Source organism: Bombus vosnesenskii, unplaced genomic scaffold (genome assembly GCF_011952255.1).
Source record: "Bombus vosnesenskii isolate JDL3184/JDL3185 unplaced genomic scaffold, Bvos_JDL3184-5_v1.1 scf7180000013264, whole genome shotgun sequence".
NCBI classification, from domain to species: Eukaryota; Metazoa; Arthropoda; class Insecta; order Hymenoptera; family Apidae; genus Bombus; species Bombus vosnesenskii.
This window is the reverse complement of record NW_022882924.1, coordinates 9,693,227-9,705,494: the sequence shown is the minus strand read 5'-3', so window position 1 is coordinate 9,705,494 and position 12,268 is coordinate 9,693,227. Positions and strand designations below refer to the sequence as shown.

Below are 12,268 nucleotides of genomic sequence, written 5' to 3'. Positions count from 1 at the left end.
GACACCCCACCAGAGTTTATCTTGGTGGCGTCGTTGGGACGAAGAGGCATTCCTGACTGAGACCTCATCGAGGAAGGGAATAGCTCCTTACGATCAGTACACGTTTGAGTTAGAGTAAGCATATCCATCCTCCCGTTGACCGTGGATTCGTTATCGAACCTAAGATCACTATCACTAGTGTCGCGAGGGCCTAATCGCCGCTGTTGACTGTCGAATCGGTAGTGTTCATACCCGTTGTATCAGGCCGTATCTTCGTTATAACACGACCTTGGCCAACTCCAAGGGAGGTCTAGCAAACGCCCACAACTCTATTACTGACGCTTCTCTGACATATATATTATATGTTTACACAGTTCATTATTTTAATCTTACGTTTTATTAATTAATTTATAAATAACAATGGAAGTTAAATATACGAGTATAATTTTCAATTATACGTAATTTGAGTAGATAAAACACTTCAAAATGGAAATATGTAGTACTGAAAACAGTTGAAATTGTTTTTCATAATTTAATAGTAAACATTTCTATAATCGAGAGATGAATATGTACAAATAAATAAACGTGTCAATCCAATATTCCAAAATTTTCAAGCATGGGACCACGCTAAAATTGATATATTGATGCTGTCAAGTTATTTTGATATCCTACAAAATCTGCTACTGAGAGTTGTAGAAAGAAGAAGATTGACGTACACCATATATCATACCAAGATCTAGAATTCATTAAAATTTTGTATATTTTGTCAGAAATCGTTTTAGCTGAGTTTCTTCTTTTTCCATCCATATTCACCTAAATTAACGTAGAAAAATCGCTGGCAATGTATTTTTAAAAGTTATCGATAGATATTAAAAAAATGCCTTGAGATCGCCGAGAAACCTCACTTTCAGGAAAAGGATAACTACCATTCTATCATATCTATCATAACTTTGGAACAGCTTGAAGTATAGCCGGGCGATAGTGACAGATTCAGAATTGATAGAATAAATTTTCCACGATTATAGTTATTCCGATTCATCATCTATTGACTTTTCTACGTAAGCACCCAAGATACCTTGTGTGATAATCAGGATATCTTCTTCTTAACTTTTAATGAGAAGTTTTACTACAAAAGTGAAAAAACAGATGCTGCATAATAATAACAATTTCATTACATATCTTTGAAATAATTATCTAATAGTAATGAAAAAAATGCAATAATGTTAATTTCACAGTCCAAGGATTGTAATGTTATATTTTTCTATTAGAAACTATATACAATGGTTTCACTTGGAAGATTTTAGGATTAGTATTGTACTATTCATCACAGTCCTTTAACTAAAGTTTATTATTGCCATCCATTTACCTTGTAGTCAGAGTCAGCGTCTCGTGCACAGATAGGGTCTCTGAAGCCACTTAATCCTCTATCACTTGAAGTAAAGCTGATAGTTGTTCACCAGCGACGAGATGTACGAGACGATTTATAATTTCAAATAACGCTTCCCGCGTGCTAGCGTTTCTTTGTATAGACGCGCCGTTGATTTTTAACAACAAGATCATAATGCTGAACTTCTTCGGTGTTTGTGAATTTAGCGACCTACTTTACGGTAGTGAAGTATTTTATTTTCCATAATCTCGTAAGTTCCACGCCATTTGCCTGTGTGGATATCGAGCAAATTATGAATATTCACTTTGAAAAGATGTTTTATCATACGACTTGTTTATTATATACGTAATCATTACACTGTAATCTTTTATACACCTATAAGAAATTTAAAACTGCAAAATCCACAAAATGTGTATCACATGCAAAGGTACATACATAAAATATGCAAAGATTAGTACCTGTTATAACGTTTAGTAAGTAAAACAAATGTTTCTTCATTTGTCCTTATAAAAACACGAATTCGCATAAATATCCGTAGTCTAATAATTATATTACCAGATTCTGTTTACGTTTTTTTTTTTTTTTGGTCTTCTGACGGTGCTGCTAGCGTTTTGTACCAAAAATTCTCCTGTTTTATTTCATTAGTACATTCAATGGCTTCTTAGAATTTAGCTGTAAATTCATCCACGATCTCCTGTCTTTTAGCATAGCAATTGCTCTTGCAGTTCAGCTGTAAGTTCGTCCACGACACGTAATCTTTTCAGTGGTTTCCTCCGGTTTAGCCGTATATTCGACCGCGCTATCCACTTTCCTGCGGTTACTAGTGGTTACCAGGCACTGGTTAAGAGAAGGGAAGTAATAACAGACGCCATTCCTCGCTTTCTTACTTACAGTTCTGAATTGTTACACTTGATAGCTTTTTAAAATCGTCGGGGATTATTCATTTAAAACTTTTATTCATCTGGCGAACTGTAAACCATATGCATTTTATGTTAGGCACTGTAGTTAGAATAATGCAACGATGAAATTAAGAACGTATAATATAATATCAAGTACTGTAATAAGATACCAAAAGTGGTGGTGTATAAAGCTTAAGTGTTTGAAACTTTAAGGTTTAATTTTATGTTAAATACCAAGCTTTTGGGCCGGACAACTTTCAAAGCTTTAAGACTCAATCCCCGAAGTTATCGAAGTTTAAATAATTATCAGTTACTTTGTATTTTAATAACATGTCTTGCATATTGTTTACAAACTTTGATCACACATGGAAGCGTAAATAATTGCTTGTGTGGGTGTTACCTGTTCTTCTTTCTTTCTAATTAAATTACCAACTTTAGAAAATGATTAACTTGGAGATAATGTATTAGCTTATGCCTGGTATTATGCATATTTATATATGTCGGAGATGAAAGGAAAACCGGAGCCTTCCCTTTACAATTTTGAGGAAGCCTTCTAATGCTTTAGCCTAGATTTTATCATAACTGTAATTAAACAATTGTCATTTGTAATTGTTTGATATTTGTGAAAGCGAAAGTGGGTTCGAGGTGACAACTGGTCGCCGAACGTAGCCACGGTCACGGGATAAACGTTTTGCCTGACGAAGGTGTGGATCGGTTGTATAGTTCTCCCTAGAAATCACATAGAATTGTACTTTAGAGATGTCGATATAATGGGACACACGTTGTATTAGGAATCAATCTCCAGACAAAAACTGCCTAGTAACGGCGTTTGGATCTTTCTCGATATTTCCAAAGAGTATACAACAAACTTTTGACAGAAATTGCCTAGCAACAACGATTGGAACTTTCTCGATGTCTCCAGCGAGCATATAACAAACAAATGCAGTCGTATAGCGAAAAAGATTTTCATCAGATATTGATTCGTGTGATCGCCTTGGAAAGTGATACATCGAGCAATTTACCGAGTGTCTCAGCAATCGTATGTTTGTGTTTAAAATTATTCTACGCATAGTAAAGAGTTATCCCGTTGACCGTGGATTCGTTTGAATCCCGGAACATTGTTAATAGCGTTAATTAAATTCATTATTCGTAAAATCTATCAATCGTTAATCTCATTATTCGTTAAATTCATTATTCGTAAGACATATTATTCGTTCCTCTTATTGTTCGTTAAACTTATTATTCTTTAATCTAATTATTAGTTAAACTTATCGTTTGTTAATCTTATCATTTATTAAACTCATTATTCATAATATTTTGTAAAATCTTGTTTATTCGCGTAAATATATTCTCTGTTTCGTAAAACAATGGCTAATTCGAACGAAGAATCATTACGCGCCTTAAATCCTAATGATAACCCGACATATATAAATAGTTCGATTCAATATTATTAAATATTCAAGAGAATATTAAATATAGAACTTGAATAAAGATAGTACTTTAAAATCGGTTCATGCACTGCCAAGTTTCTTTAAATTGTTTTTACGAAATTGAGAGTTTCAATTGAATACATAAAAATTATATTCAACAAATATCACGAAACGTGAATAAAGATCCTTGGCTGAAGATAATTTGAAAATTGTATTGTATCAAACAATTGAGACGCGCTGTGAAGTTTTACACGCAAAGTTTGGTACGAATAAGTGGATTTGTTGAGAATACACGGATATGTACAAGAGGCGCGCTCAGTCGAAGAATCTCATACACCGTGGTGTACACTATAGTTGATCCCTTGAGAATCTCAGTTTCAGAGTGTCGCTTGTATTCTCTTTTCTATTTTCTTCGCTTTTATTTATTTCTCAAAATAGGATTACTACGCTTTGTATTGGATTCTGTATTCATTCTAATGTCCTTTCTTGCTAGACACACATATACAATCTTTTATTTAGATACGTACAAATATAATAAAATGTACTTATTTATATTATCTTACTGTCTTAAATTTTAAAGATACATACGCATGTATTTGTCAGATCGCCAAATTTTATTTGAAACGAAAATAAAAAATAACTATTTGAAGTAATGAATAATATATTTCAAATATCATATTATTTTTATTCTCTAGATAACACGAGAAGTGTATTTGCATTTTGTCTTAAGACCAAATAATATTTTAGCATAGTTACCTCTCTCAAATAAAATAGCAAATAATTTGGATCTTAATATTTGTTTGAATTTTAAATATCATATTTTGCATACATTTGAAAGCCATAAACAATAAAACCGAATTTGTACACAACAATATTTGCTCTCGGAATTGCTTTCATTTCAATTATCCTCAAATAACACGTTGCCTGCGCGCGTGGGACGCTGTGAGAAAATCTGTATCATTGATAATATGATTATTGAAAATGGAAGATTATTTCGTTTGATATTTGAATAATGAAATAGCTCGAAGAAAATATGAATTTCAGGGAAAGCTACAAAAGAGTAATATATCATGAAGAGAACGTCTAAAGAATCGTTTCTACATTCAGCGTGTGGATATTACATTCTAAAAATATGACTAATTGTCATTCCGAGATATCTATTGTAAATGGAGACTTTTGCTCAGTGTCACGTACCAGTACACACCAACAATGAAATATACATGTTATATAAAAATAAAGGTCTTTGACATTTTTCTAAAGAACGAATTTATTACATAGCCAAATACATAGATATAGACGTATGAAATGCACATCGCCGGTTTCTTCGTTTTTTAGGCAAGAGAAAAAAAGCTAAGCCGACACAGTATCCATATACGAACAAATGTACAGCGAATCGATTTCACGACAGTTTCGTTCCTTTTTTTTATGCGAGGTAACCCGTTGAATGACTCCTCCCCGCAAGCGTTATCTCTCAGCTTTTTGTCGAGCAGCCAAATCGCCGGCTTTCCCACTTTTACTCGACTGTCGAACTCGTTCGCAATGAAAAGCGTCGTATCCGAGGGATCCTTCAAGACAATCGAGTTCGCCTTAAAACAACGCGACTTGCTCGCGCAAAAATTTCTCGTCTTCACGAATTTTACGCCAGATCATAAAACTCGGAAATATTTTTCATTCTCCTATGTCGAAAATTATATTATGCTCACTATCCGATATCATATTCCGTTATCTGAGTTATTGTGTACATAAAATAGATCTAGTCCTCTAAGACCTAACTTAACTCAAGAGCTGTGTGAAATATTTTCGCTTTGGGAAACCGTTATGGTTATTATTAATATCTGTTTGCTTCAGTATGGCTACACATCTCTATTTTATGATTATTATATAGGGATATTTATAAATGGCTATTATATAGGATTTCCAATTAATCCAACGAATTTGCGATGTATTTTCTAGGGAATCGTCATGATTATTTTTAATTGAAGATTTTTCCTATTTTTTTATTTGAATATGGATACATCGATGCGTTAAATAAAGATAAATTGATACATTTTATTACAAATATTTCTTATATGGGAGGGAAGTTATTAACGGTAAGTTATTTAAGCATGAGGAAGTATCGAATATTTGTATCTAAAGGCAGTGTACGTATAAAGAAATGTACGAATATTTACATTTCTATGCATACTGTGATTATTCATTGAAATTACTGATGTAATGAATATGTAGTAAGGTGAGCTAAAAGGACAGAAAAGATACATGTTGCTTATTATATAGTACATACATTTGAGTGGAATTCATTCCCTAGGGTATATTGCAACTTGTGCACACACAACCTACACTATTAGATTGGTGTATATGAAATATTTCTTCGAACTTTGAATTTGACCAGTCCATACCACTTATTAAATGCCACATATCAAGATAGAAAAAATTTCCTACAAATTACACAGCTAATCATGACATCTCATAATATATACAAATATATATACATAATATATACAGAATATTAAGTGAGATTAAGAAAAAATGTAATTTTCAAAATGTGATTATACATTAGTTATAAGTTTATATATATTAAGGCACAAAAATACAGTTCAACGAACTTCAAAAAATTCGGAATAATTTAACTTTATGTTTAATTGATCCAAAGAGATGTTTTAATATAAAAGATGAATCAGACGGAGAACGTAATCTGACAATTTGCTGACTCTCGTAGACTATTCAGTCCGTAATTTTCCGCCAATTGAATGTTCATCGATTTCTACTGTCCTCTTTTCTAGTTTGATCAAAATAATAGTCGATGTTGCTTCCTGATTCCACTTGCAAAATTTCAATAATATCGTGAAAAACTTCAATTTTCATGATTAATATAAACAATAGCGACAACATATTCATGCATTATTAGATCGGAGGAGAAATAACGTCGGTTTTACAAACGTAAAAGCAATTTCGTATATCGTAATATTGTTACTTTGTCCGATTATGTTTTTAATTAATTAGGAATATTAAGTATATCCGCGTAATAAAATGAATAGTAGAGTATATTGCATATTATTATACGCATATTCGAATTGATATCTTCAAAGTCCAGAAACAATTCGAAGTTTCTTTTGACATATTTTTTACCTCATCTGATCAGATTTGATTTGATTTTAACTCTGTTGATTTTTTTTTTAATACACATTATACATTATTTTTTAATATTTGACGTAAGGTGCGTGGGATTTGTTAATTAAAATTAAAAAGCTTTTCTTTTGTCGATATTACATTTACTTATGAAATATTTTCAAAGAACAATACGACAAATAAAAGAAATATAAATGTAGGATATAATAATAATTGGTTAATTTGCGGTAGTTTAATTTTAACTGAAGCAAGACAATTTTGAATCTCTGCTATCTTTTTGCCGTGTTTGAGTTGAAAATTCAGTTTCCTATGTATCGCGTAAGTTGAAATGATGTTACAAATCCCTAAAATTAATATACTAAATAAATATATTAAATTAAGATACTAATATTATATACTACTATACTATAATTAATATAGCAAATAAAGAAAATTGTAATGTTATTATAAATGCTTACCGGTAACTTCGTCTATTGTATTATGAATAGTTTATTTCCATTTTTTGTTTCATAACTTTGTTGTTACAACATCAGAGAGCAGAAAAATCAGGAGTCATTTCTGGATAAAACTGACTTCCTTAAGTAAATGTGCGATTAAAAACTTTTTACAGCGATAAATTAAACAAACAGTTCATTTGAATGATAATTTGAATAGAAGTTTATTTCGATGGCGGCTAATTTTAACTAATAGAAACTGTTTCATAGTTTCGCCGTAGTTAGAAGTACGTGTTAACATTTATTGGCAAAGTTCTTGGATCTGCAATCATAGCTAATTCGTAGAACTACATACATAGAAGTAAGTTTACTGCAAGATCAAGTTAGTAATAACATTGCAAACGAAGGAAGACGAAAATCTGTAGCGAACTACGAGTTTCTCTAATTGCTTTGTATTTCTTATACAAGAATTTGTTCAAAATTCCATATTGTTTAGCGTGTAGTTTTCAACGAATCATTAAATAATTTGAAACAACAAACTTTCACAAATGATATACATACAGAACTGATTTCGATCGAACCAAATATTGACCGTAAGCACATTAATGAATTTGTTCGATTAATGATATGTACATACCACACGAATTTTGGTATGCCATGAAATGTGTGTTCCACCTCCTTTCAAAACCGTGTACATCATTATTATTATAAATTTAATACATTTCCCCGATAGGAACCCTTTTTACACTCGCTGCGTGCAAAAGGATCTCTACATTTTGTAATTTGTGCAAATTGGTTTGAATTCGTCGATATTATAATAAACGATATATAAATAACTATACATTGAAAGTAATACATTTCTTTCAAAATTATTTTCGGTTATCGACTCTTTGACAACAAATATAAATGTAAAATAACAACATGAAAATGGGTTATTATTTTGTAGATTCAATGCATTTGCAATTAGATTTATCGTAAGAAATAAATTTTTTGTCACCAGAATGATACCTAATTATTACACTTTGTGACTCTGAATTGTAAGCCTAGGGAATGATGATCTATCGCTTGGATTACTTTCGAAAATTAGTTTAAATGGAGTGGATATTAATAGGGCATTGCTACGTACTGTGGTTAATTTCTCGAGCAGTCGGTTCGAGTGCTTTTCTATGTTAGTTACTAATTCTCGACCATCGGTACCGCTACACGTTTGCTGAAAATATCGGCTTGCTTTTAGAGGGCAGTTTGTGACTATTCTAATAAAGACACGAGTTGCTACGGTCGAAAATTTTATACGTATAGCGTGTAGAAAGGAGAGGTAAAAAAATAAGTTCAAAGTGCATGGAATACCACTTCTTTCCTAAAAAGTTTAATTTAGAGAGAAAAGGAAATTCATATTGAAAAATTTGTCGCGTATATATGCATTATACTAATAAAATAAATAAAGACAGCGTAAATAAAATTAACAAAGCTAAATATACTTTTTCACATTAGACAAATTGATTTGATTATATTCAATTTTTATTTCTTTCCTCTGCCAGGTTTCATAAATCTTGGAAAATCAAAATTGAAAAAAATTGTGGGGTACTTATGAATGTTCCCACTATGTTATAAAATCATTCAGTACGTCAAATGTTTGGAAGTTTTATTAGATAAGTTGAAAATAAAATTTGAAAGTTTGTCAGGGACTCAGATTGCCTATGGTGGGCTAAATATTGATTATCACTACTTGCTCCCTGTAACGGATAGCGTTGGTTTAAAATAATTTCTCGGTAACAATTTGAAGTACAATACTAGCAGTTACTCTTTTTTATTGTTTTAAGTATACATACATATTTTTAAGTGTACATGAAAATTATTTAACACTATGTGAAATAACAACTTACATCGTATTTCTTTTAAGAAAATTCGATTTTTGTAAACGCAGGGTAGAGCGTTTGTAAAAATAAATTGAAAATATACAATAAAATTTTTCTATTCCAATCGTCGTTAAATCGAATTTGGAAACTTGTCAAGTGCACACTTTTTAGGAATAATTCCAAACTGAATAGGCGGGAATAATCAGCAAACCACTACCCTACGTATGAAATTAAATAAATATATATATAAAGTAAAATTTTTTCGTCAAAACTCTGTCAATTTAACAACTGTTTCGTTAATTTAAAATTATATCCCGTCCGATTCGTTTCAGTTTTAACTCTTTCGCGGACAAAGAAATTCAATGGAAATGTGTCAACACAAACACGAGATAATTACGAAACTTCATCTACGTTATGAACAGGTCTTTTGAAAGTAATTTAGTTTTCGAAAAAGTAGAATTGAACATTAAGCAGGAATTACTTTGATACACGTGCATCTCACGAATTTTCAAGTTCTGTGTGCATATTGTATTATTTATATACAGGGTGGTTAATATGAAGTGTTACAACTATTACTACTCATAAGTTACTGTATTATTATATTCAGAAAAATGTAATATTTTCTTCTTCATATTTACAGATAAAAGTTAATATAAATTACACATATTATATATTTTCTTCTACTACTCTAACTTTTCTTTCCGTATTTCAGCTAGACGCGCGAAACAAATCTTTCGCTGCATAAATTTATAATTGTTCAACCTATTAAACATAATCGCATGTATAATCACATATGCTCAAAAAGAAAAAAAAAAGAATGATTATTTTTTGTGTATGTGACGCAGTATTACATGCGGCAGGGTTGCGTGGCAGTGATGTCAACTACTTGGATAGCAAGCGTGGCGATTTTTGGTGCTCTCGTACTACCAAGAGGTGGTTATTACTTTAACGGCTCTGGTCTTCTTGCCTGCGACCCTTTCTTCGCCAGGGCTTCCCTTCGGTATTTTTTAAATTCATAATAATAATCATTAAAAATATTAGCTAACTTGACAATTGATTTATTGAGTACAGTGTTGTGTACTAAATTGTAAATATCGTTCTTGTACCATAAATTAAACAAGGTAAGGTTAGATTTCATCTATCTGTTATAATTTTTTCTCTCCTTTGGCTTCAATTTATTCGTGTTTCATTCGCCTTATCCATGTTTACTCGTGTCTTTATACCTATCCCTCTTACTCTATTTATCCTTTCTCATTTTTGAAAAATTGCTTTGTATAAAGGAACGAAAATTTATTGCGTTCTTCCTTATTTTCAGGATTCTCGCGTGCTGTTGTTTTTATTTCCCTACAACGATGGTGCTGATGTACTGCTACGGTTCAGCCTTCCACGTTAACAAACTGCGCCTGAAAAGGGTGGTTTGCGTTAACACGCCGGAGGTCGTTAGTGGAGGCCATATGGAGAGGGTAAGTCAAGTTTGGTACTACTCGAACCTCCAATCAATAGGCTCAATTTAAAAAGAGCTCGGCTGACAACAAAACCGCGATAGCTCGCTTAACGATTCATCAAATTGCTTGATGCTCAATCAGACATAATACTTAATGAAATGGCTTTACAGCACAACCTAATCTCAATAATACTTACGAGAGAAAATAAAACTGGTCTCTCGGTAAATAACACTTGTCCCAAACGATTGCTGATTCAAATAGACAGTTAATTGAACATTCTTACCGTATAATGCATACGTAGGTCTGTGATGTAATATTCTTTTTGTATGTTGCAATATTTATTAGCTTCATTGATAAATGGAAACTACAAAAAAGTACAATGAATCATAGGCAAACAATTTTAAAATTCAGTAAAATCAATAGTTCTTTGATGACCGTTTCGCAATAACATGTAGAGATCTCATTAGGAATGTTTCAAATTCTAAAAGTACAATATACTCGTAGTGAATTTTTTAACATATTATAAAATGTTATTCTGTAATATATATAATTACATTAACGTATAAATATATAAATATCAGTTTCATAATATTGTTTTATACAATAATGTTTCATTTTTATTTGTATGCATATAAATATCTAGCATTTATTTGTGTTTGACTGGAACTACCAGGATAATTAGTACAAGGGATTTAGTTTAACTATGTGTATACAGAAGAAATTCCAGTAAACCGGTACGTGCACCAGTATTTCCATAAGCACGTGTATAATCGTTATGGCATACTTAAGCGCATACTATTACATATTATTATTGTTATGCGAGCGATTCACACATCTATGCATAGAAGACGTAGCTTAATTTTGGCTGTTAACATTTTCTACGTTTTACATAATTTATTCTATTCTCTACATATTCTGAACTGCCAGAATGATCAATATGACAAGTTCGTAATTTTTCATAGAAATTTTGTAAACTTACAATGATGCTTTTTTAAAAATTCGAGTGTCTTTTTATAAAATATATGCATAAAAACTTATGTTTTACTTACATTTGCACTTTTACACGTTTCATGTGTGTTTTATACAGCATTACAATTACAACCATAGCAGTTAAACATTGATCAACGCTCTTCGCGATATAGTGAGATCGTAAAATCCGTTGGGTGTCAAAGTTACGTGTTCCAGCGTCTGGATGAACGAGTTGACAGAAACTTGAGAAGATAAGTGTTGGAAACTTCGGTCAGGGCTACATGATCTATACTTTTAGTTTCTGTTCAATTCCTATCACAAGGTAAAGATCGCTGCTAGCGGTTCTAGATGTCAGTAAATCAATCACTTCCGTTACTTCGTGCTTTAAACCTTAAAGCCTCGCTACGCCGTGGAGGCTACTGTACGGTAAACAGCAGTTCTATTGTATAAATATCGAGTTTTCTCAAGTCGTGAGCAATTCCGACTATTCGATTGCTCTCAATTGAATCTTTCCCCTGTTAGAACAATCTGTTAACAACTAACGCGTGGATCGTCGATTTTCACGAGGCCGATTGTCCTGAGTGTTTTGTCCACGATTTGTATGTTTATAGCCAATACGTACAATGTCTATTATATGCGTTACGATATTAAATATAATGCGCATAAAATATGCACAGGGTGCAAGCTAACGTATGAGACGATTCCTTATAAAAAGATAAGAACAAAATATGGAATAAAATTGT

General features: G+C 31.9%; 1 protein-coding gene across 3 annotated transcripts in view; it reads left to right on the top strand.

The window, feature by feature from the left end:
* LOC117237218 (trace amine-associated receptor 9) overlaps nucleotides 1–12,268 on the top strand; it is a 92,866-nt gene that overhangs the window by 36,219 nt on the left and 44,379 nt on the right. For 2 of the 3 annotated variants that reach the window (XM_033500980.1, XM_033500975.1), the window contains 2 exons: nucleotides 9,957–10,111; nucleotides 10,427–10,574. In XM_033500980.1, coding sequence (XP_033356871.1) covers nucleotides 9,957–10,111; nucleotides 10,427–10,574 — 303 coding nt within the window. The remainder of the gene's footprint in view (nucleotides 1–9,956; nucleotides 10,112–10,426; nucleotides 10,575–12,268) is intronic. The other variant, XM_033500990.1, reaches the window with a different exon arrangement.